General features: G+C 41.0%; 1 protein-coding gene across 10 annotated transcripts; it reads right to left on the bottom strand.

The window, feature by feature from the left end:
- Positions 1-366: 366 nt before the first annotated feature.
- mtmr1a (myotubularin related protein 1a) lies at positions 367-18,621 on the bottom strand. 10 transcript variants are annotated; one of them, XM_085760155.1, is made up of 21 exons: positions 18,475-18,621; positions 17,189-17,294; positions 17,077-17,100; positions 15,414-15,437; positions 15,130-15,196; positions 14,053-14,156; positions 13,753-13,840; positions 12,985-13,079; positions 12,741-12,848; positions 12,542-12,640; positions 11,567-11,650; positions 11,289-11,438; positions 9,958-10,146; positions 8,756-8,941; positions 6,261-6,419; positions 6,124-6,171; positions 4,875-4,967; positions 3,151-3,264; positions 2,989-3,032; positions 2,076-2,208; positions 367-691 (listed from the first exon to the last, which is right to left on the bottom strand). In XM_085760155.1, exons 1-21 carry the CDS (start codon positions 18,597-18,599, stop codon positions 524-526), a joined length of 2,208 nt encoding a protein of 735 aa, XP_085616281.1. In that variant the 5' UTR covers positions 18,600-18,621; the 3' UTR covers positions 367-523. The 10 variants fall into 10 exon arrangements, with proteins under 10 accessions (XP_085616281.1, XP_085616282.1, XP_085616283.1 ...); XM_085760156.1 differs by lacking the exon at positions 17,077-17,100 and having other exon boundaries at positions 18,475-18,620; XM_085760158.1 differs by lacking the exon at positions 15,130-15,196 and having other exon boundaries at positions 368-691; positions 14,053-14,163; positions 18,475-18,620.
- Between the last annotated feature and the right edge of the window lie 7,502 nt (positions 18,622-26,123).

The raw sequence follows: 26,123 nt of genomic DNA on the forward strand, positions 1-26,123 counted from the left end.
GTGGTGAATGTGCAGGTCACAACTTGTCCACCAGAGCGTTTTGGAGTTGTTGGATTGTGTATTTGATGAGTTTGATGAGGGAAACCAAGAAATCCCATTAGCCTCTGTAGCATAGCTCTGAGCAGCTCGCCGCTCTGCTCCGCCGTTCTAAAAATAGCTTGCACCGACAATTAAAGTTAATGAACCTACTGCTATGACTATAGGGACTATGGCAATGGGCCAATTTGCCAAAATGTTGAACTATCCCTTTAAGACTCTCAGGTTTTCCTCCAGTGCAGGTTCAACTGGCTGCTCCGAACCAGGTGAGAAACTTAAATAATAATAATATAAATAAGCAGAAAGAGGGAGGGGAGGGAGGGGGGGAGGGGGGGCATCAGGTTTTAAATTCTCTTTAAATACTTAAAAAATAATAATAATAAAAAAAAACTTTACAAACATCTGGTTTCTGTTATAATGTTAATATAAATGTAAGAAGAATCCCTCAGAGTGTAAACACTGAAACATGAATTATACTGTGTGTGTGTCAGACGGCCGAGTGCAGGGGAGTTCCTGTGGTGTGTGTGGGGGAGGGGGAGTGGTCGGAGGAGGAGGACAGGGAGTGGGAGGTGGCCTCCTTCTGCAGCTCCTCCACCCTCCTCTGCAGCTCCGCCCTCAGGATCAGCAGCTCCTTCAGCGTCTGATGCACCGGCACCTGGAGCACAGGAATGAAAACTAGTTTCAAGTTTCAAGTTTCAAGTTTCAAGTTTCAATACTTTATTGCCATGTCAACAACATTGTTGATTGGGATTTGTTTCAGTGGGCTTCACACACTGACATAAAAACACAACATACACCCAATACAGTAGGGCTGGGGCGATATGCTTTTCTCCCGATTCGATTCTTCTACGATTTTTTGGATGGCGATTCGATTTAAATTGCGATTCTACGATATTGCCGATTCTCTTGATTTTTAGTCTGCATTTTTAACATTTATCTGCACACAAATAGTAGGAGCCTATAAATTAACATACTCCATTATAAAGTGAACTTAACCCCTTTTCAAAACCTGTACTCTCTGTATGGAAAAAAGGCTAACAAATGCACATTGCACAATATTTTAAAAAATTAAAAAAAAAAAAAAAATCCCCCCCAAAATTTATTTTTGAAAAAAAAAAAAAGATTTTTGAAAAAAAGAAATCTATTTAAAAATCGTCAAAAAAGATATTGCGATATTTTCTCCCACCCCTACAATACAGTACATGATAAAAACAGTAAAGTGCACAAAAGTAATAAATAGATAATCAATAAATATGGCACATTAAAACAATACCCGGCCCCTCTAAATGGACCATCAGTAAATAAATATGGCACATTAAAACAAGATAACAGATAACGATGTGTTATGCCTACTATAACACTTGCACAATAACTTTTTTATGTATCCTGTATAGATCGATATTTATCTTGATTCTATTCTATTTTATTTTATCTTTCTATTTTATCTTATCTTTTACTATTTTTTGTACCTTTCGTGCCTGCACCCGACACCACGTCAAGTTCCTTGTGCTGTAAACCTTCTTTGCTTTTGCAATAAAAACATTTCTGAATAGTGCAGGTTTGTAGGTCTTGGTTTTTAAAATTGACCCAATCTGTTCCCTTCCTCCATCCTTCCTCTTTCCTTCCTTCTTTCCACAATCATTTTCCCTTCCTTCCTTCGTCCTTACTTCTTCTTCCTTCCTCTTTTGATCCAATTGACCTGATCTGTTCCCTCACTCCGTCTTTTTTTCCTATCTTCTTTCCACAATCATTTTCCCTCCCTCCCTTCCTTCCTTCTTTCTCTTCTTCTTCCTTCCTTGAACGAATCTGTTCCCTCCCTCCATCTTTCTTTCCTTCCTTTTATCCCTTCCTTCTTTTCACAATCCTTTTTCCCTCCCTCCCTCCCTTCCTTCGTCCTTACTTCTCCCTTCCTTGTTGACCAAATTGACCCAATCTGTTCCCTCCCTCCTTCTATCTTTCCTTAATTTTTCCCTTCCTTCCTTCCTTGACCCAGGAGAACAACAGGAGGGTTAAATGCCCCCCCACCCCCTCCCCCCTACCTGGGGTCTCATGCGGGGGTTCCAGCGGGCGTAGTAGCTGGTCCAGAGCTCCAGGTGTCTGGAGGAGACCAGCGGGTACAGGACGTGGTGCTCGTAGTCCACGTAGAACGGGTTGGTGAAGTCCTCAGGCTGGCTGTGGGGGGAGGGGCGAGAGGGGGGGTTAAATGATAGTTGAAACATCAAAATGTTTTAGTCTTAATCTGACTAGAACTGGACGACTGAAGTGCATGAAAATGTTTTAGTCCGACTGATACCGGAGCTCTGCAGATCCGACTAATTGGAATTGGAAATCGATTTTCTTCTGCATGTGTTCGCCTTAATCTGACTGAGACTGGACGACACGTTCACACGCTTCACAACAGCAGAGACGACACAAAGTGAAGTGCAGTAAAAAAAAAGAAGAAAAAGAATAAAGAAGCGCTTTTTTGATGAGTCAGCGCTGATTCAGTGGTTTTCACACAGAGCAACCAGAGAGAAGATGAGTGTTACAGTGTAAAGAAAAAACAGGAAGCCTGAGGTTGTTGTTTTGCTTTTGTTTTTGAATTGAATTGAATTAAATTAACTTTATTAATCCCGAAGGAGGGAAATTGGTTTGTCCCAGCAGCACACAACAATAAAAAAGCAAATACACAATATAAAAATAGACAGATAAATACTCCAGGCACACACACAACAATCATTCATTAAAACTATGGTCAGCTAGACTGCCCACATCTGGAATCCTTTATGAATCCTCTAATGTTATGTTTGTGCACTTTTTTTTTCTGTTACTGCATTTCATTTTCACCTGAATTATTATTATTATTATTATTATTATTATTATTATTATTATAATCCTCTTTGAGAGTTTGTATTTTCATTTGCTCAATTAAAAAACTAAAAAAACTCAGATGTGAGACCGGTCTCTTCTCACCTGTTGATGTAGGACCACAGGGACACGGTCTGAGTCTGGACCTCCTGCAGAGAGACACAGGAGGGTTTTACTGAGAGACCCTCCCCCTCCTCCCCCCATTAGACTGCCCCCCCCCATCAGACTGCCCCCCCCCCCCCATGTGAACAGATGAGTGGTTCGTACCTTGGCCACTCGCTCCTCTTCACTGTTGAACAGGAACGTACCAAACAGGCAGCTGTAGAGGTGATCCAGCACCGTGATGAGGAAGAGCTCGTTGAACTCAAAGGCTGCTGGGAACTGGAGGAGGAGGAGGAGGAGGAGGAGGAGGAGGAGGAAGAGGAAGAGGAAGAGGAGGAGGAGGAAGAGGAGGAGGAGGAAGAAGAGGATGAAGAGGAAGAGGAGGAAGAAGAGGAGGAAGAGGAAGAGGAGGAAGAAGAGGAGGAAGAGGAAGAGAAGGAAGAAGAGGAGGAGGAGGAAGAAGAGGAGGAGGAGGAGGAAGTAGAGGAGGAGGAAGAGAAGGAAGAAGAGGAGAAAGAGGAGGAGGAGGAGGAAGAGGAAGAGAAAGAGAAGGAGGAGGAGGAAGAGGAGAAGGAGGAAGAGGAGAAAGAGGAGGAGGAGGAAGAAGAGGAGGAAGAGGAGGAGGAGGAAAAGAAGGAAGAAGAGGAGAAAGAGGAGGAGGAGGAAGAGGAGGAAGGAGAGGAGGAAGAAGAGGAGGAGGAGGAGGAAGAGAAAGAGGAGGAGGAGGAAGAGAAAGAGGAGGAAGAGGAGGAGGAGGAAGAGGAGGAGGAGGAAGAAGAGGAGGAGGAAGAAGAGGAGGAGGAGGAAAAGAAGGAAGAAGAGGAGAAAGAGGAGGAGGAGGAAGAGGAGGAAGGAGAGGAGGAAGAAGAGGAGGAGGAGGAGGAAGAGAAAGAGGAGGAAGAGGAGGAGGAGGAAGAGGAGGAGGAGGAGGAGGAGGAAGAAGAGGAGGAGGAGGAAGAAGAGGAGGAAGAGGAGGAAGAAGAGGAGGAGGAGGAGGAAGAGAAGGAAGAAGAGGAGGAGGAGGAGGAAGAAGAGGAGGAAGAGGAGAAGGAAGAAGAGGAGGAGGAGGAGGAGAAGGAAGAAGAGGAGGAGGAGGAGGAAGAGAAGGAAGAAGAGGAGAAAGAGGAGAAGGAAGAGGAGGAAGAAGAGGAGGAGGAGGAGGAAGAGAAGGAAGAAGAGGAGAAAGAGGAAGAGGAGGAAGAAGAGGAGAAGGAAGAGGAGGAAGAAGAGGAGGAGGAGGAAAAGGAGGAGGAAGAAGAGGAGGAAGAAGAGGAAGGGGAGGAGGAAGACGAGGAGGAGGAGAAAGAAGAGGAGGAGGAGGAGGAAGAGGAAGAAGAGAAGGAGGAGGAGGAGGTGGACGAGGAAGAGGGAGAGGAGAAGGAGGAGGAAGAAAAGGAGCAGGAGGAGGAGGAAGAGAAGGAAGAAGAGGAGAAAAAGGAGGAGGAGGAAGAAGAGGAGGAGGAAGAGAAGGAAGAGGAGGAGGAGAAAGAGGAAAAGAGGAAGAGAAAGAGGAGGAGGAGGAAGACGAGGAGGAGGAGAAAGAGGAGGAGAAGGAAGAAGAGGAGGAAGAGAAAGAGGAGGAGGAGGAGGAAGAAGAGAAGGAGGAGGAAGAGAAGAAAGAAGAGGAGGGGAAGGAAGAAGAGGAGGAGGAGGAAGAGAAAGAGGAGGAAGAGAAGGAGTAGGAGGAGGAGGAGGAAGACGAGGAGGAGGAGGAAGAGAAGAAAGAAGAGGAGGAAGAGGAGGAGGAGGAGGAGGAAGAAGAAAAGGAGGAGGAGAAAGAGGAGGAGGAAGAAGAGGAGTTAGGACCCTGACAGGCTGGTGATAATGATGATGGTGATGATGATGATGATGATGATGATGATGGTGGTGGTGGTGATGAAGGCCTCTACCTGGCGGGTCATCTGCCAGACGCAGTCGATGAACTGGACGAAGAGCGGAGAGCGCTCCGAGTTGGCGTGGTTCTCGTCGCCGTGGCCGACGCGCTGCAACACAACAACAACAAACAACAACCTGAGTCCTGTTTCCATGGCGTCTACATTTGTACGTTCAGACACTCAGGACTCTTCTTCTTATTTTATTCTGTTCTATTTTATTACTTTTATTGTTTTTAATTGTCTTTACTTATTCATTTTTATTTAATTATCTACTGTAAAGTGCTTTCGTGGCTCCACGGCGCCGCCCGCTGGATTTCAGCAGGAAACTCATCGACATCCACCTGGATTCACTTTGAAAAAAAAAAACCCTGAACACAACTGGACGTCGGCTATTTTGCCTTAACTCTTTAATTCTGTTGCTGTTTTTTTGTTATTTTCACACATTCCTGACGTTTTTTATACCTAAACTTTACATAGTTTTTATCCAGTGTGCGTCCTGTGTTTGTGTTTTTCTTGTTAGACATTAAATAAGTGTAACAACAGCACTGACGTGTCCAGCAACGATCAGCTTTGACGACCTCGACCGAGAGCCGAGTCTCTACAGAGATCTTTTATTCACAGAGCCGCTCCGCTGTAGCAAACACAACACATTGGTATTTAAAAAGAAACTTAAGCATTGGAAGGGAACTGTTCTAGTAGCTTTTTGTTAAGTTTTTTGTTTTTTCTCTAGTTGTTTTGTGTTTTTTCATTTGTCTGTTTGTTTAGTGATATTATGGCTGACTGATTAAATTCTGGCTGGTAGGTTCTTCTATGTATATTGAATGCTAATATGTACGTCGTATATGGTTATATGAGGTAGGATATTACACCATTACGCCTACGCCAATGTTCTGTCTGTTAAACCACAGATCGTATTGAATCACTAAAAAAAAGTAAACCATGTATTGTACAGACCAAACTACAAACATTTGTTCTTCTGTCATTTTAAAAAGAAACTTAAACTGTTTGAAAATGTAAATTGATGACAGCATTGGAAGGGAACTGTTTCAGCAGCTTTTTGTTAAGTTCTGTGTTTTTTTTGTTTAGTTATATTGGCTGGTAGGTTCTTATGTATATTGAATGCTAATATGTACGTTTGCTTTTGTACATTTCATGGTGGGGAAGACTAGTTGAATGCTACGGCCTCAACTCATAGGGATCTGTAATAAATAAAGAAAATGTTTAAATAAAGTTGGTTTTGTATGAGACGGAGATCAGAACTCACTGCAGCAAACTTGTGTCCGAAACTGATCCACTCCTTCTCCACCAGAACCTGCAGAGAGAGAGAGAGACATTTAAATAGTGCACAGATGCAGTGTGTAGTTGGATTAGTGTGTGTGTGTGTGTGTGTGTGTGTGTGACCTGGAAGCCTCGGAGCGTGCGGTAGTAGCTGTCCAGCATCAACATGGCCAGCGAGGTGAGCTGGGCGGTGCGGTCCCAGCCGTCGCTGCAGTGGACCACCACCGACGTTTTACCAGACTCCAGTTTATCGGCCACTTTAGCCGCTCCAGACAACAACAGCTGCAACACACACACAGGAGATATATATATATATGTAGATATCAACAACGTCTTTCTGACTAGTCATAACTACATTTTGAATAGTTGGATTTTTCATTCAAGATATCTGTAATTCAGTTTTGCCTCGTCAAAAAGAACATTTCAGATATCAGCAACTACATACTTCCTAGGACAAATGACGTCACTTTTGCCGTTCATGTGTATGGGGTTTGTCATTACAGATATCTACAATTCAGTTGCAGATACCCGCTATGTGAATTACGGATATCTGTAACTCAATTACGGCTATTCCTAATTCCAGTTTGAGATATCTAGAATTTGATTCGGACTAGTCATAATTCCAGTTTGAGATATCTACAACGTCATTTTGCCTAGTCAAAATCTTGAACTGGAATTATGACTAGTCAGAATCAAATTGAAAATATCTCAAACTGGAATTAGTACTAGTTGTAATTCAGTTACAGATATAAGATTTTTAATGTGAATACTCTGGCTGTACTATTGTTGTTGGTGAGTTCATCATGTTATATGAACATTATTCCTGAGTCTCTGTGACATATTAAGAGGATTTTACAGCCAGTTGCTTTAGATTTCTTACATACTGTACCTAAACAGGCAACGTGCACCGGGAGATACACCCACTTTAACATCCTGTAGGGGGTGTGCTGGGAGGTTTTCACTAATGAAGTTTGCATTTATCAAAAGTCTTGTCTGGTATTAGCATCTAGATGATATGATTTGGTTCAGGCTATCTTTCATCGTTTCGTCAGCCTGATCTGAAAACATCATGGCTGCCGGTGGTGGAGAACCTGCTTCCTTCCGTGCAACTTATCATATATTAATCATACTTATTTTCAATAAAACAACAGTATAAATTCCTAAAATGAATTAGAACAGTTGTCTAAACATTCTCATGAAGAAAAAATGTTCCAACTGTGTTTGGGGTGTTACTTAGCAGCTTTTGAAATGTATGTATCCCATGAGATACGTTGCCAGATTAGGGGTAGAAATTTGGTCAATGTTCATTATTCAAAATGTTGTTTCAAACTGGAAGGAATGCTAATAATTACTGCAGTATCAGATATTATCATGCACAGCTTTGCCCATTACAACAGTATAACTGTATTTTACTTAAATAAATATATTTATTTTCAAGCAGGGCATCTCGGCTAGGTCATTTTATGGGAAAAGAAAGGATGTGGTCAACTGCTGTCACAGAACCAGTCACACACAACCCAACAATAAATACAGACTATAAATAGCTAAAAAATAAATAATAACTGGTGGTATGTATGTAGTTAGGGGTGTAACAAATAGTCAATTCACGATACGTTACGAAATACGACATAGGGCTCACGATATGAAATAGTCACGGTATAATGTAAAGTGGGGGGGTACCCAATGAAGATCTGTGTAACAAATTTTTGTTGATGAAAAACAATTTGACTGCAAATGGACTTTATGCACAGTTCCACTACTTCCTGAAATAAGCCAGCTTGTTTATTTCCTGTCTTACATTACTGGACCAACTAATTAATCCAGGTGTGTCTGACCTCACAACTATGGTCAGGCACACCTGGATTAATTAGTTGGTACCTGAACCTGAACCTGAACCACAAGACCAGGTCTTTTTGTTTTTCAGTCTTTTCCTAACTATGTGCACAAAACAAGCAAGTATTTTGCCATCTTCTGCCATTCCCAGGTGCAAAATGTTAGAATAAAATGTTATTATGAGTTAATTTAAGATTAGTGCGAAATACAAACATAAAATTCTGTCTCTCTAAAGGTAAATGCAAAAATATTATTTTTTAATTTCTCCCTTATGCAGACTTGAAAACATACAAAAGTTTGTTGCCTGTCTTCACTATAAAACAGTGTTTCCACTAGGATTTTTTGATGGAGTAGCAGCAGTGGCGTGTCACTTCTTTATGAGACTGCTTTCTAATGAGATTACAAAATTGGATTGGAAAAAATGAATAAAATCAACTTTAAAAGGGCTATGTGTAATGTAAATGACCAAGGAATACAAGAATGTATAACTTATCTTCATCAAAATGAGCATTAATATGTTTATCATTTGGGCTCTTTTTATACCTTAATAGGGCAACGTATCCCGGGAGATACAACTCATAAAATCCAAAATATTTAATATATATATATTTTGAATTTTGAAATATTTTTCTTAGGGCCTAAAGAGATGAGTGATAACATTAAATTATTTTTTGCAACTTATTTTCCACTCCTGCCTGTTTAAGGGTTAAAATGGCTTGACATAGTCTGCCTGTGTGTGTGGCAACGTGTGTGTTAGTGTGTGTGTGTGTGTGTGAGGTGTTTACCCGGATGTACTCGAGCCAGTGCGTCTGGTCGATGGCCGAGTGCCAGTGAGCTTCGTCGATGGTGGGATAGACGACGTCCTTCATCTTCCTCAGAGACTCCCTCATCACGTGGATGTTGGGAACGTCCAGGAAGTTCAGCTCCACGTTGGAGTAGAAGGTCTCACTCTCAAAGCCGCCATCTTTGACCTGAGGGGGGAGGAGGAGGAGGAGAGAGAGGTGATGAAGGAGGAGAGGAGAGAGGAAGAAGGAGAGGAGGAGAGAGGGAGGTGATGAAGGAGGAGAGGAGAGAGGAAGAAGGAGAGGAGGAGAGAGGGAGGTGATGAAGGAGGAGAGGAGAGAGGAGAGACGGAGGTGATGAAGGAGGAGAGGAGAGAGAGGTGATGAAGGAGGAGAGGAGAGAGGAGAGACGGAGGTGATGAAGGAGGAGAGGAGCGAGAAAGTTAATGGAGGAGAGGAGAAAGTAAGAAGAAGAAGCAGACGAAGAAGTAGGAGGAAGAGGAGCAGGGGAAGCAGAGAGTTGATGAAGGAGATGAGAAAGGAAGAGGAGGAAGGAGAAGGACATAGGGAGGTGATGAAGGAGAGGAGGAGGAAGAAAAAGAAGGAGAAGGAGGAGAGAGAAAAAGTTGATGAAGGAGAGGAGAAAAGAAGAGGAAGGAGAAGGAGGAGAGAGAAAAAGTTGATGAAGGAGAGGAGAAAGGAAGAGGAAGAAGGAGAAGGACATAGGGAGGTGATGAAGGAGAGGAGGAGGAAGAAAAAGAAGGAGAAGAAGAAGTAGGAGGGGGAGGAGCAGGGGAAGGAGAGAGTTGATGAAGGAGAGGAGAGAGGAAGGAGAAGAAGAAAAAGGAGAGGAAGAAGAAGAGGAAAATGGGAAGAAGAAGGAGAGAGTTGATGAAAGGAAGGAGAAAGGAAGAAGAAAAAGGAGAAGAAGAAGGAGAGATAAAAAGTTGATGAAGGAGAGGAGAAAGGAAGTAGACGGAGGAGGAGCGGGGGAAGGAGAGAGTTGATGAAGGAGAGGAGAGAGGAAGAAGAAGCAGAAGAAAAAGGAAAAAAGGAAAGTTGATGAAGGGAAGAAGAAATGAAGAAAAAGAAGGAGAATAAGAAAAAGGAGAAGAAGCAAAGGGAGAGAGAGAGACAGTTGATGAAGGGAAGAAGAAGGCGGAGGAGGAGGAGGAGGAGTAGTAGTAGTAGCGTTGCTCCTCTACCTTGTTGGTGACGGCCACGCTGCTCTGTCGGGCGTCGAAGATGCTGAGTTTGTGCGACTGAGCGTTGGCGTCCATGATGATCTGGAGGAGACGCTCGTCCTCTTTACAGCGGCGGTCCGACGGCCCGACCAGCGGCTGGCTGCAGCGCACGATGGACGCCTGCGTCTCCGGATGGATCCACGACAACACCTGCAGGGGACAGACCAGTTTTGGTTTTTGCAAAATCCTTCTTTCTCATTTTTTCTAGTTTTATTAAAGAACGAAGACGTAAACACAGAAGTATATATAAATGTTTCAAAATAAAAGCTCGGAGGAATGCAGTTTGTTATAAATTTAATCTGTAAATATATTTACATGCATGTTTTCCAAATAGTTATGTCTGACTGAGACAATATGTTACTTTCACTTTTATATATTCGTCACACTATCCTCTTAGAAGAAAAGGTAAGTATTTCAAAATAAAAGCTGTCACCTGACTACCCTACCCTCCAAAAATATATTTATTTTCTTTTTTCTAACATGATCTTGTTTTAATCGTGACATCAAAGCACTTTGCTCATTTCTTTCCATCCTGAGTAAAAACTTTAAAAGTAGTTATATATATATAGTTTTATTAAGGAATGGAGAAAGGTGTGGTCAGGTGACATGGAAGTAAAAATAAATGTTTCAAAATAAAAGCTCAGAGGAATGCAGTGTGAATTAACAGTCTAATCAATTAAATCTGTAAATATATTTACATGCGTGTTTTCCAAATAATGAGACGACTGAGACTGTTACTTTCACTTTTATATAATCGTCACACTATCCTCTTTGCTTTTATTTTGAAATACTTACCTTTTCTTCTGTCACCTGACTACCCTACCCTCCCAAAATATATTTATTTTCTTTTTTCTAACATGATCTTGTTTTAATCGTGACATCAAAGCACTTTGCTAATTTCTTTCCATCCTGGTTAAAAAATTTAACAGTAGTTATAATACCGGTATATGGTTTTATTAAGGAATGGAGAAAGGTGTGGTCAGGTGACATGGAAGTAAAGATAAATGTTTCAAAATAAAAGCTCAGAGGAATGTAGTGTGAATTAATAGTCTAATAAATTTAAATCTGGAAGTATATCAACATTATATTATATTTATATAACATACTTTGAAATACTTACCTTTTTCCTCAAATGCCCTTTCTTCTAATATGATCTTGTTTTTCAGTTTTTAATTGTGTTTTTTCTTGTTTGTTTTTGATCTAAAATGAAAAATGAATGAATGTTCTTTCCAACCTGGTTTCAACTAAAAACAACAACCAACTAGTCGATTATGGTCTGTTCTCTGACTGACCGGGATGCGGTGCTTGGCCCTGAACACAGCGACTCGTCGGAGGTCGTCGTCGCTGATGTTGGTGGGGATGACCAGGACCGAGGGGTAGGTGTCGCACAGCTCGAAGCTGCTGTTGATCTTACTGATGGTCCAGCTCTCGTTGGGGAGACCCTGAACGCACCACGCCGCAGGAAAAGAAAGAGGAGGAGGAGGAGGAGGAGGAGACCAGATCAGATCAGATTTCATTCTCTGTTTCTCAGCGGATCAATACAACATCAGTCTTTGATGTGAGCTGTCACCTGGCGTCTGTACTCGGCCGTCGGGTCGTAAACCTTCCAGCCGTCCACAGGAAACTGCTCCTTGTACTGGAAGGCGAACAGCGGCTGAGACGACGACACAGAGGAGGAAGGTCACGTTAAACTGAGCTTTGTTTTCTCTCTTATATATGATGTGACACACCAGAGTGACGTTAAGTACATACAGTCTAACAAGAAAAACACAACTAAACAATTAAGACATGAAATGCAAAGAAGAAAAGAAAAAAACTGAAAAGAAAACAGAACGAATCCAAACAGACAAGCAGAAAAACATATGAGAGCATTAGCCAAATTATCTAAAAACAAAAATATGTTCAGATCAGATTGAACTTTAAAGTTATTAAACTGGACTTTGTTTAAAAAAAAATCAATGTGACAGATAAGAAACGACCATTAAAAAACAAAAAATATATATTAAAACAAAAAAGAAAAAAAATCAAGAATGAAAAGCACAGTGGTTGAACAGAAAATAATCATAATGATCATTATAATCATATTAATTACAGACAACAAAAAGCAATAAAAAGCAGCGTCTGACTTGTTTAACGCGTTGGAAAAGGAGCGGGAAGAAGAAAATAACTTATTTAAACCAAAGAATATTGGTTAATAATAATCTACTTGTTTGCAAATAAGAAAATAAAATAAAAAAGATGATGATTGATGATGATTTAATATATAATAATACTGTGTATACACTTGGACAGGTCTCCATACTGTAATAACATACAGTATCTTCCGTCTGACACCTGAGAACTGGCTTAACGTGTTGGAAAAGGAGCAGGAAGAAGAAAAAAACTGATTTAAACCAAAAAGTATTGGTTAAAAATAAGAATCTAATTGTTTGTTAAGCATTTGCAATTTCATATATACTTCTCTCTATATATATTTTCACCATACAATCCTCCAATCACAGACTGCACCCTGTCTTTTCAAAATAAAAGCCTGAGAGCAGCTGACCTGGCTGTGTGAGAGCGGGAAGGCGTGTGTGGCCAGCGCCTCCACCACATCTGGATGACTCTCCTCCGTCTTGTAGGCGAACCGGGGACTCCTCATGTCCTGGAGCAAAACACAACAGGAAGCTCCTTTAAAAATCAAAAACAAAAAACAAACAGAAACCAGCCGTGTTGCCGTGACGATAAGGTTAAGGAGGCGTCACCTTGCAGACCAGCTCCAGCCCCTTGGTGTTCTCGCCCTGCGTGGACACGCTGATGGTCTCCAGCCGGCTGATCACACCCAGGTTCACGTCCAGGATGAACGGAGACTCCTGCATGAGGCCACACCGCAGGTTAATCAATCAATCGATCAATCAATCAATCAATCAATCAATCAATAGATCAATAAGTGATGGGCTTAATGTGTGTGTGTGTGTGTGTGTGTGTGTGTGTGTGTGTGTGGCGTACCCGCTCCACGCTGCTGAAGTAGAGCTTGTAGTCTGTGATGGTCAGAGTCCCAGTGACCAGACCGCTGAACGGACAGATGTACATCACATCCTTCACTGCACACACACACGGAAAGGACAGTGTATTGATTAATAGTGATTGATCAACAGTGGTGGACATTAACTTTTTCTGTATTCTGTATCTTTATTCTTTTTATATAAATCCTAAATTGTAGACAGTATATTCATATTTTTTCCACTTTTAGAATATTTTAATTTATTCTTTTTTTAAATTTTTTTTAATCTTATTTTACTGTATTTACATCTTGCTCCACAGAGTGAACGCACAGATCAGAAAACAGCAGCTGTGACTTGCAGCAGCAGATTCAAGCAGTTGGAGTTCAAATATAAAAGAATACAAATATTTTGTGCAATTTTTTTTTCTTTTTTTAAAGATGTTTAACTTTGACTGCATGAGTTCAACTTCTTATTTACAGATATTCATTTTTTCCCCCCACAACAACTTCATATTGTTCGATACAGGTCAAATCTACTACAACTATAGCAGCAAAAATGTGAGTGTGCGTTCATTTGTGACTTGTAAAACAGGATTTGTGCTCCTGTTGTTAAGAAGAATATATCGCGGTGTAACTGTTGTGTTGTGTTTGTGGGAGAAAAAAGTTCACAACCTGAAATTTACTAACTATGGTAACTATTATTGTAATTATTATTCACCGTTCTGGCCAATAAAAACATTTGTGATTCTGCTGCAGCGATGGACGGGCGGTACCTGTGGTCTGGATGGTCTCCCCTGGCAACAGAGGGACCTGGTTCGGGGACATCCTGGCCTGAGCGCCGTACCTCAGGGCCGGGAGGATCTGCACAGACCAGAGAGAGTCACAACATGATCACAGACACAGACACAGCAGGTGAGTCAACATCTGTTTCTGAGCAGGAACAGATGTTTGTCATGTTAAAGACAAAGTGAACGACGATGGAAAAACATGAAATCTGAACATGTGGAAGAAACAGACAGCTCCAGATCCAGATGTGAGCAGAGAAACCATCTGATTAAAACCTACAGACTCACACTAAACTGTGTTGTCCATGGGGCGCCGTGTACAGTCCTCGCTGCAGGCGGTTCCACTGTCCTCCCCCCTCTCTCTGCCTCCCCACTTCCTGTCTCTCTCAACTCTACTGTCTAATAAAAAGCCAAAAAATATTCTTTAAAAAAAAAAGTGTTGTCCATCATCAATAAGACTGACCATGTAAAAGTCAATAAATATCATAAATGACAGAGGCATCATGGGAATATTTTAAAATGTTAGTGAGGCTGTAAAGTGTTTTATATAATCAATACATTCATCTTAATGTCACTACATCTAAATACACAAAGAAGATCATAATAAAATGAAAACAAGTCAAATGAAATAAATTAATAAACATGATGGAGGAACTCAACACGGTGAAGTGACTGAGACTGAAACGACCACGTTGGGACCGAACCATAGAAGCTGTTCTGCAGGAGAGGAGGAGGAGCAAAAAGAGGAGGAGGAGAAGAAGAAGGAGGAGGAGGGGAGATGGAGGAGAAAGAAAGAGAACAGGAAGAAAAAGAGGAGAAAGAAGGAGAGGAGGAAGAAAAAGAGCAGAAAGAAGGAAAGGAGGAGGAAAAGAAAGAAGAAGAGGAGGAGGAAGGAGGAGAGGAGAACGAGAAGAAAAAGAGGAGGAAAAAGGAGAGGAGGAGGAAAAGAAAGAAGAAGAGGAGGAGAAAGGAGAGGAGGAGGAAAAGAAAGAGGGAAACGAAAAGAAAGAAGAGAAGGAAGAAAGAGGAGAAAGAAGAAGAAGAGGAGGAAGAAAAAGAGGAGAAAGAAGGAGAGGAGGAAAAGAGAGAGGAGAAAGGAGGAAAGGAAAAGAAAGAAGAGGAGGAGGAAAAGAAAGAGAAAGAAGGAAAGGAAAAGAAAAGAAAGAAGAAGAGGAGGAATAAAAAGAGGAGAAAGAAGGAGAGGAAAAGAAAGAAGAAGAGGAGGAGGAGGAAGGAGGAGAAGAAAAAGGAGGAAAAGCAAGAAGAGGAGGAGGAGGAGGAGGAGGCATGCAGACTAGGACAGAGGGAGGAGGAGGAGGAGGAGGAGGAGGAAACACGGAGGATGAAGCACAGACAGTGAGAAACTTGCCGAAGCAGCAGCAGCATCAGAGTCACTATCTCCATGGTAACAAAGACCTTCATCATGTAAATCCTGTTGCAGGGTCGAGCCAGCATGGAGAGAGTGAGAGAAAAGAGAGAGAAAAGGAGAGAGAAAGAGAGGGTTAGGGGTTAAACAGCTGGTTAGTTCCTGTGTGGAGGAGGTCGCTGCTCCTCTTCCTCCTCCTCCTCCTCCTCCTCCTCCTCCTCCTCCTCCTCCTCCTGTCTTTCTACCACCACAGTAAAGACTCAGCCAGTGTTTAGTCTCTTACCCTGGGGTTCAGCCTCTTGGACACCTGGAGGTCAAACACACCACGTTGGTTAGTCCAGATCACACACACACACACACACACAGACAAACACACACACACACACACACACACACACACACACACACACACACACACAGACAAACACACACACACACACAAAGAGCCTCCAAGCTACAACCCCAGTGAGAGGAGCGAAGTGTCAGCGGCACGAGGACGGAGCTGGAGCTGCTGCGCGACGTCGGCCACAAGCGTGAAACACAAGCAGCAGAGAAGAGCGAGTGACACCAGCGTGTGTGTGTGTGTGTGTGTGTGTGTGTGTGTGTGTGAGAGAGATCTGTGAAGGAAACGGAGCAGAGCCGACCGTCTTCCTCCTGGAGTTTCCACCTGCTGCCTGGTTTATATCTGAGCCAGTCGACCTCATAATAACACATAATACGTAGTTACTAAAGGTGTTAGCTACAAGTTTAGTTCCTCCCAGCCAGTAGGTGTCGCACTCACACTCAGCCGCTCTCGCTCCAACCTTCAATTGTACTGGTTGCCAGGTATGCGGCTAGCAGCTAGTAGCTACAAGCTAAGCTAACGCTAGCCGTATTTAACGAGCAGCCGCTCCGGACTGGAAACACATCTGAATCATTTCACACGAACCCGACAAACCCGCAGCATCATCACACCTGCACCGCAAACGTTACAGTACTGACTAACCGTTAGTTAGCATTAGCATTAGATATCACGATCTGGCGTACTAACGCTGTTGGTGCAGAGATCATTTCATGCTGATGTTGCCAACGTAACCAGATGTAAATATTCATATATTTTGGACCCGTCAAAATGTGTAAAACAATTATTTATATACTATAAAAAAAAATCTGTAAAATTAATACTTTTATTCTGCACCCCTCTAGACGTTCTGTGGATGTATTATTTTTGAAAATGTTATTATTTTGATGAAAAAGTTGTAGCTATAACCTTTAAATAATCATGTATAATCATGTAACATTACAACACATGAAGCAAATACTCTACTTTCGCTTTTGAAATCACTCCGCCCAGCAGCCGTGTCTGGAAAGTAGTTCCGGCTGCATTTGCCTCAAAAACAACTCTGTCTTGTAATGTTACATAATTATACATGATTATCTCATAGCGTGGTGAATGTGCAGATCACAACTTGTCCACCAGAGCGTTTTGGAGTTGTTGGATTGTGTATTTGATGAGTTTGATGAGGGAAACCAAGAAATACCGTTCACCTCCATTGTGTTCACTGAGCAGCTCACGTCTCTGCCCCGCTGATCTCAAAACAGCATGCACTGATAATTAAAGGTAATGAACCTACTGCTATGACTATAGGGATTATGGTGATAGGAGGATTTGACCAAAATGTCGAACTATCCCTTTAAGATCTAATAACAACAACAGATGATGCTGCAACAATGGGGTCGACTTCCCCCCTGTATCAGCTGGTGATGTGATGTGACAGGTGTGTGTTTTCTGTCTCACTGTGGACGGACGTCTGCAGAGGAGAGACTGTAGCAGCAGCTGGGACGTAACACACACACACACACACACACACACACACACACACACATTTAACACTTAAAGCTGTGCCCACACGCCAGCGTAAACAGCACACGTGCACATGTACACACTGCAGCTGTTTGTGTCTTACCATGAACTCTGGTCGCCTCAAAGCCTGATAGTTACAGAACACACTGATGAGAACCACTGTCAGTAGTACGACTGTGTGTGTGTGTGTGTGTGTGTGTGTAGGGGTCGGTTACCTTGTTCTCTCTGTTGACGATGTCAGGTGGCACTGATGTTGAGATCTGACTGGAGATGGTGGCTGCGATCAGCTGTTTACACCACTCCACATGGGAACCTGAGGGACTGAACACACACAAAAAAAACCATACATATTTTCTAAAAAATGTTTTTACTTAACATATTTTTCATGTATAGAAATTCACTGTATATTCATATTCATATATGGGTCAGTGACATGATGCAAATGGTGAAACCAGTATTTTTTCCATAGAAATCTGACTATATACAGGGAAATACATCTGGACTCAAATGTGTAATACGTGTAATTCACTCTCACAATGAAACACTATATTTCGTAACAGATTTTACATCATTTGTCACATTATTTAGAAAAAAAGTAGTCCTGCTCAGTATCACCAAATTTGAGTTAGAAATACAGCAAAAAAAACCAACAACTTTTAATGTAATGTAATGAACGTATATTATTCATAAGTACACTTTAAGTACACTTAAATCCACTGTAGGTGGATAAAATATTTAATATTTATCATTCTTTTGTGGTTACACCATTTGACATTTTCAGGGCATTCATTTAAAATGACATAAAACCAACGTGAATACAAAATGTACATTTAAACACATCTGATGTATGTTTTAAAAAACCTTTTTTGTCACTGACCCATTTACGTACGCATGAATTTAATCAAATTATACAATAATTTAACATGAAAACATGATGCAACATAAGTCAATACTACTAAAAACAATAATATAAATACATATCAGTCTTATTTTAATATATTTTATGATTATTATTTAAAGAAAAAGCTACGTACACTAAAAAAAAGAAACAGTGGGTCAATAAAGTGACAGATGTCTGACAGACACAGTTAGCATCACAGTTAGCTGTACAGCTACTGAACCGTTAGCTGTCACGGCTAACTAGCGCTAGCTGCTAACGCTAATGCTAACTGGCACACACCACTGTTTCCTCCGGCTGAGCGTGTGTCAGGGTGTGTGTGTGTTGTTGCTGCCCCATATGTCTGTCATGTTGCCCGCTACATCCCTCAGCCTCCCCGGTGTAGCACAGCCGTTAGATAACACCGTTAGCGAACTCCAGCTTCGAATTCTTTACGGTTAACGGGGAAAAAACGCCTTTTCAAACTTAAAAAAAATAACCGTTACTGTATGTAAACCTGTAGCGACGCGACTATATTAATATTTTTTTTAAAGAAACATCATATTTGAGTAATAATTAGACGACATTATAACACAATAAATGGATAGTTTTTAGACCGCTCACCTCTCCGCGGTCTCTCCGGCCGCTGGTCCTCCACAGGTCGCCGCCGCGTTCCAGGGCTTTCTGTTGGGCCCCGCTCCGTCCGCGGCGCCGCCGGCAGCAGCGGCTCCTCCAGCCTGTTTCTCCATCAGGGTCCGAGAGAGGAGAGCAGAGCAGCGGGGAGGGGAGGAGAGGAGAGGGGGGCCACTTCCTCTGGTATGAGGATGGAGGAGGAGGAGGACGAAGTGAAGCTAGCTGGGTCTGATCCAGTTAGTGTCCGTCCGGCCGCCGGTTCCTCAATGTGTGTGTGTATGTGTGTGCTGTGTAAATGTGTGCGTGTGTGTGTGTGTGTATGTGGTTTCCTCACTTCTGGTTGTTGTTGCTCTCCTCGCGCATCTCTTCCTCCCTCTGAAGCCCCGCCCACTCAGTCCAACACAGATGGAGGAGGAGGAGGAGGATGGGACAATTTATTTACAACCTTTTTATTCAATGTATTTTACCCCTGACTCATTATTTGAGTAATATATACTGTTTGCATGTCAATTAAAAAAAGAAAAAAAAAGAAAAAAGGAAGTGGATGATGAGTATGATGATGAGGAGGATGTGGTTGGTGAGGTGGTGAGGACATGTCCAGCTGCTGCAGCTTCTTCCTCTTGTCTCGTGGCAGCCTGCAGCAGCTGGATGCAGATGTGGATACAGATGTGGTGGCTCGGCCTCTCTCTCTCTCTCTCTCTCTCTGTGCTTTGTGCTCACTTCCTCTTACAGGATGTGAAACTACACGTAACCTGGCTCCACGTTGACACTCGAAAATCTCCTTTTGCTTGTGAGATTACGTATAAACTACTAGTCTCTGTTCACAAAGCAACATAATAATAATAATACTATTGTTCATTCAACCCGATTCAAGCTGCACTGTAATACATTTCACTGTCTGCATCTCTAATGAGCCCAGGATTTACATTATAACATACAACTATGTTCTTATTTCCTGGTTTACCTCATACATATAATATATGCACATACATTTAATTTCCATATATGACATATATCGAGGGCTTGGAGCCAGAGGGGCGTAAGTGGCATTTTGGGCGAAAATGAGTTCTATATATCAAAAGAAAGGTCTTGATGAGCTCTATCCAATGGTGCCTATCTGAGATCAAACTGTATTGAATAAAGCAACAAAACAATAAAGACCTAACACAAAAGTGTGAGTAATGTTTGGAGCCAGAAGGGCCTAAGTGGACTTACGCCCTTCTGGCCCTGAAAAATACATGTAAATACATGTAGGACCCACATGTTTGTTCAGAGCCAGAAGGGCGTAAGTGTAGTTGTTGCCCTTAAACAGCATTGAAAATGGCTGAGAAAACTGCAGACATGGAACTGTCTGTGGCAGAAAAGATTTTGATGAATATTATGAAACAAACTGATTAATCCTATATTGAAGAAGTTGAAGATGAGTCAGAGTTGTTTTTGAATGTATGTCCTCGCAAGAGTGATGACAGTAAGACAGAATCATGCCTTGAGGGCCTTACTGGGGTCATCCCTATGTTCTCCGGGTCCTATGTAGCTGTTTTGTGTGTGACTGGGGAACATAGAACCCTTTTTTAGAAAAATTGTCCTATGTTCCCCACTTTTCCCCAAAAGGACCCGGGGAACATGCCATTTTTGGTCCCATACCTGCAGTGGAGTTGTGACTTTGCAGATTTTTGCCTATTTTGGAGTGAGAAGTTGAGTTGTGACTTTAAGTGGGACGTGTAGTTGTCCCATTGGTTGGGTTCAGGCAATGAAGAAAGGAGTTGGTTAAGTTTAATACAGTAAAAAGACCAGGTAGAGGCTAGACAGGCCAGATAGAGAGAGACAGTCCAGATAAGTAGAGAGAGTCAATTGATCGGCAACAGCGGGGAAAATAGGATCCTTTTGAAATAATTAATGAATGAGTTAAATGAAAATTAATTACTTATTCAAGTGTTATTCAAGTGTTAATTATTCAATCAATTCAATGCATTGTTCAGCAGATACGCCCAATATGTCCATAGAAGACTTGGAAATGTTTGGTGCCAAAAGGGCGTATCTGACGTTTTTGCCATATTTTTTTGATTTTAAAATGTTTTAGAACATGTTCATTGTGTTAATATGCCATAAGTTTATTACATAAATACTCATTAATATAAGTATGTCTGTGGTTGCAATGTTGTGGTTTAAGGTTAATGAATACAGTTGATTGAAGTGTGGTCAAAATTTTGTTTTGTCTTTCCTGTAAAGTTTGTCAAAAGCCACTTACGCCCCTCTGGCTCCAAGCCCTCGATATGTACATATGAAATAAAAACATACATGTCAATAGGAATGCTGGTTTCAGTACCATGTGTCTCCATGCAGTGAGAAATTTGCCAATTTGTGTTATTGATCACAAATTCATGGAATCTGGACACAGCCAAATGGAATGTGACAGTGTCCATGCAGCCATTGAGACTGCCAGAAAAAATGTGCCTGTGTATACTCCGGAGGGATACTACACTCTTGTTAGGATGGCAAGGAAGGGCATGCCATACAAAGTCATTGAACTAAACCACAGTGACTTTCTGGATTTCAAGTCCTTTTCAGAAAACATTCTCCGAAACAAAACGAAAGACACAGAGGGAGACACAGTTCGTTGGCAGAAAATCAAATGGCTGCGATACAGGAAAGACGATCCCAGGGGTGTTCAGTTCAAATATGAACTGTCTGACCAAACATTTCGAAGGTTTGAGGTTGGACGACAGGAGACCAGAGGTTCTCATGGAATGGAACCCAAAAAGTTGCATCCTAATCCACCTGGGATCACTGCTGTGAAAAAGAAAGACTTACTTACACTGTGCATGAATGGCAGCATCCCTCAGTCCTACATGGACTTTTACCAGGCTTTACAAGTCAGACAGTCAGAGTAAGCTATATGAAAATTCATCTGAAGCTTTCATGCTTTCTATGAAATACATTGTTATTGCCATACACACACATGTTCTGTGTTTCTGTGATTTAAAAAAAAAAAAAACACGAGAAGTAAAGGGTGTGTGTGGTTAAAGGTGTGTTTATAGTTTATGGTGTGTGTGTAGAGTGAGTAGAGGAGCAGCTTCCTCCTGTTAAAGGTCAAAGGTCAAATCATCCTGAGTTTCTCCTGATGTGATTTGATGAATTACTGAACAAAGACACACACACACATGCACACACACACACACGAACCTCAGACACTTGATTCATCATAGTTCAGATAGCCTGTTTTGTTGTTTCTGTGTTTCTGTGATTTAAAAAAAAACATGAAACAAATATGAGAAGTAAAGGGGGTGTAAGGTGAATGTGTTGTTCAGAGTGTGTGTAGTTAAAGGTGTGTATTAGTTTTCAGTAGAGGAACAGCTTCCTCCTGTTAAAGGTCAAATCAAAGTTTCTCCTGATGTGATTTGATGAATTACTGAACAAAGACACACACACACACACACACACACACACACACACAGACACACAGACACACACACACACACACACAGACACACAGACACACAGACACACACACACACACACACACACACACACACACACACACACAAGAACCCCAGACACTTGATTCATCATAGTTCAGATAGCCTATGTTTTGTTGTTTCTGTGATTTAAAAAAAAACATGAAACAAGGGTGTGTGTGGTTAAAGGTGTGTGTATAGTTTAGGGGGTGTGTGGTTTAAGGTGTGTAGTTCAGAGTGTGTGTAGTTAAAGGTGTGTATTAGTTTTCAGTAGAGGAACAGCTTCCTCCTGTTAAAGGTCAAATCAAAGTTTCTCCTGATGTGATTTGATGAATTACTGAACAAAGACACACACACACACACACACACACACACACACACACACACACACACACACACACACACACACACACACACACACACACACACACACACACACACACACACACAGACACACACAAGAACCCCAGACACTTGATTCATCATAGTTCAGATAGCCTATGTTTTGTTGTTTCTGTGATTTAAAAAAAAAAACATGAAACAAGGGTGTGTGTGGTTAAAGGTGTGTGTATAGTTTAGGGGGTGTGTGGTTTAAGGTGTGTAGTTCAGAGTGTGTGTAGTTAAAGGTGTGTATTAGTTTTCAGTAGAGGAGCAGCTTCCTCCTGTTAAAGGTCAAATCAAAGTTTTTCCTGATGTGATTTGATGAACAAAGACACACGCGCACACACACACACACACACACACACACACACACACTACACCAAGATGAATTTTAAGCATTCTTTCTGTTTCTGTAATTCTGTAATATCTGTTACATGTTATCAATAAGTAAATAATATTTAATCAAATGTTTTTTAATAAGTAGTTATTAATGTTTGTTCATGTTGTCAGCAGATGCGCCCCTGATTCATATTTGAAATTGGATGAATTCTCAGTGCCAAAAAGGCGCATGTGACTTTTTTCAAAATAAAAAATGTAGAAAAAAAAAAAAAGAATAAATAAATTATAAAATATTGTCACTAAGTATACTGTCATTCATGGGTGTATGAATTTATTTTATAAAATATTGAAATCAGTACATTAAGTCAGATCAAAATATGGTAATTTTTTGTTTGGGTCCTCCTGTAAAGTTGGTGAAATGTCACTTACGCCCTTTTGGTTCTCACCCCTCGATATGTAATGATTATATTTGAAACTACTATAAAGTGGAAAAATGTGTACATCTAATGTCTATGTGTTTTATATTATGTGTCTATATTATGTACAGTATATGGGTATGTATGGGTCATTCTACAAAACAGGTGACATTTGATGAGATGCACAAGGCACAATTGTTAGTGTGTTTTCAAAGTTTACAGCTATTAAATAAAGTGTTATAAACATGATGTATCAGAAAATACTATTCTATAAGGCTAACATACTATTTTTAATCTTTTTCATTTGTACATGATCTTTTTCATGAGTTTGTATAGACCAACACGATATTTGCATGTTAAATATCACCAAATATTCTATTTTTTCTTAAAACTTTATTATTTTTAGGATTATATAGGTGTCCCTGTTTACAATATATATACTATATATTCAAAATAACATTATTTTTTGTTTGTGTGCATTCCTCATCGTGACTGACCAACCCGAAAATTTGAAAGTGGAAATGGCAACCGTTGTATGTTTACATATTATGAATAATACATACTTGAATTTGATATGGCAATATGTTACATTTCTGTATGGGACAGTACTGTGGAAACAAGATCACCTGTAAAACAAAAGCTGAGTTCAGAATATACTGGTAACACTTTATAGATCAATTAATAAAGTTTATGGATGAATTTTAGTCCAGATGTGTAACAGATTAATAATGCAACTAAATACATTTTCTTATGTCAATCTTATAATAAAGTATGGCAAAAAAAAAAAAAAACACGATCACAGTGAAATCAATCATAAAAGAGCCAGAAACAGATGTACTTAAATTAATTTAATCAGTAATATTTACATAACAGGAGCTATCCAACAAACTGTGGAGAGGGTATAACATGATTAAAAGACATACAGGTGAAATGTGCCGACGCCATCTTTGGTCAGCCGAGACCATAGAGAAAGCTGAAACACATTTCCTGTGTATTCGTTATAAAGCAGGCTATATTATGACACAAAACCCCTCAAACTACAATCCGCTAATGTTAATGAAAGAGTCAAACTGAAATGAACAATGACACAGGTACTTGTCAGATTCATTACCACAGAGCCAGAGTGAATCTAAAGACCATCAGAGAACTGAGAGGAAGATGTCGACGGCCTGTGACAAGTGAACGCATCCAGAAGCTTCTGCCTTTTTTTTGTTTTTGTTTCCTGGGTTATTAGCAAGTACAAAAAAAAAATAAAAATAAAAATAATAATCCCACAAAAAGAAAACATTTACCCAATGGAGCAGAAATCCACAATTTATACCAACAATTTCTGAACCAACATTACTTTCCTTTTTTATAAAACTGTAAGATTTTACACTACACAAAATAATTGTATTTTACAACAATAGAACTTTAGACAGTAAAATAGGTTTTGATTGAGGTAATTACATCATGGTGCTTGTACAAAGTAAAAAATAAAAAAAATAGATTTTTTCATCTGTTTTCCCCTTAAAAACGCAACCACCCGACCAACACCGTTTGTTTTTGTTTCTTTTTTATTTTGAAGTGGCTGTCTCTGCTGTTTCACCTCCGACCCTCCTCCTCGGTGAGACCAAACCTCTCCTCGGACACCAAAGACTGTTTTTATTTTTTATTCACCTGTTTTTTTTTGCGGAAGAACAGGAACCAGGTCGTTCTCAAAAAAAAAAAAAAAATCCACCCACTCCACTCCAGAGACGGACCATCCCTCTCAGACTTTACCCTGATGATCCAAGCCCCTCATTGACTATGTGCAGCTTTGGCTACACCTACTGGCCAAACTGCGGAATTACAAGTGTATTGTTGATAAATATAGAAATTGGAAATGACCAATTCGTAGAACTGTGCTGTTTTTTTGGGGGGTTTGTTTGGTTTTTTTTCGGTAGAGGAGCTCAAACTCCAATCAAGGTGAAGCAAAGCAGGTTGGATCGTCAGTAAAGGTCTGCCGTGACCGACCGGGGGCCTCGTTTCTATTGTGAAGTGAGACACCGAAACTTGTCGCAGCACTTCTGCTTTAAAGGGTCGATTCTGCCTCGAGAGGAGAAGCGTCACCGATAGCAACCAAAACTACAACCGTTCTCTCAGACTCATTGCTGAGGTTTAAGTCAACGATGTATACCTTTTAAAGGGTGGAACCGACGTATCACTGACAAGTTAAAGGGTTACGGCGACACTGAAAACGAGTTATCAACCAACACCGTTCGTTACAGATCAGGTAGTAGAAGGTAGGAGGTGTCCTGGTAAACTTCCTTGGTCTCTTATACCCTTTGTAGTTAACCTGAGGACTTCCTGTAGAGACCAACCCCCCCCAACGAAAACCTGATCGACCCCATAAACGACAGTGTCCTCTCAAGATCAAGAGCTCGGGCTCAAACATGACAGAAGGTGATTCCCGGGAGAATCAAGGCACAAATCTGGACATGACCTGACGCACTTCACGAAATTACTTATTATTATTACTACACCTCATTCACAACTGAAACGGTCGCACTGCACATACGATACATCGTCGTCACTTGCCGGAAACCCAATCAGCCGGAGTCTTAACTGGTGTTTCTGCTTCTTACCGACTCTTTTCACCAGTTAACGCTGCTTGGACTTTAGATTCAGAGATACTGTAGAGCGGCACAGTCGTCGGAGGAGCTTTACAAGATCTAGCATGGTTGGAAAAGTTAAACCTCTACTCCCAATGAGCATCTTGGTACGAAATACCCAATCATCTATCAATGAATTCGGATACCTGTGCCGATAACAGTAACGTCAAATCAAATTAAATCAAATCAAATCAGGGACTTTGCCGTTGTAAAAAAAAAAAAAAATAGTGATCAAGTGCAGGTTAAGGTTAAAAGCTGGAAAAGATCTAACCCATATAAAACGTTCAGCCTAGAGTCATGTGTCTTCTGTGCTGACAAATACTAGCGTAAAGAAAAACCCTCAAAGTCTCAAAGAGTCGACGTAAACACAACATGGCCTTGAGAAAATGTTGATGGGGTTTTTTGGTATCTATCAG

Source organism: Trachurus japonicus, chromosome 18, assembly GCF_045865225.1.
Source record: "Trachurus japonicus isolate A0001 chromosome 18, Traja_1.0".
NCBI classification, from domain to species: Eukaryota; Metazoa; Chordata; class Actinopteri; order Carangiformes; family Carangidae; genus Trachurus; species Trachurus japonicus.

What these genes read in the sequence shown, in the direction of transcription:
- mtmr1a (XM_085760155.1), bottom strand. Translation starts at nt 18,599, where the DNA reads ATGGAGAAACAGGCTGGAGGAGCCGCTGCTGCCGGCGGCGCCGCGGAC. An exon ending in CATGGACAACACAGTTTAGT is followed by an intron (nt 13,841 to 14,052) that starts GTGAGTCTGTAG and finishes TGGTCTGTGCAG; the next exon opens with ATCCTCCCGGCCCTGAGGTA. An exon ending in CTGTGGTCCTACATCAACAG is followed by an intron (nt 2,209 to 2,988) that starts GTGAGAAGAGAC and finishes CTCCCCCCACAG; the next exon opens with CCAGCCTGAGGACTTCACCA.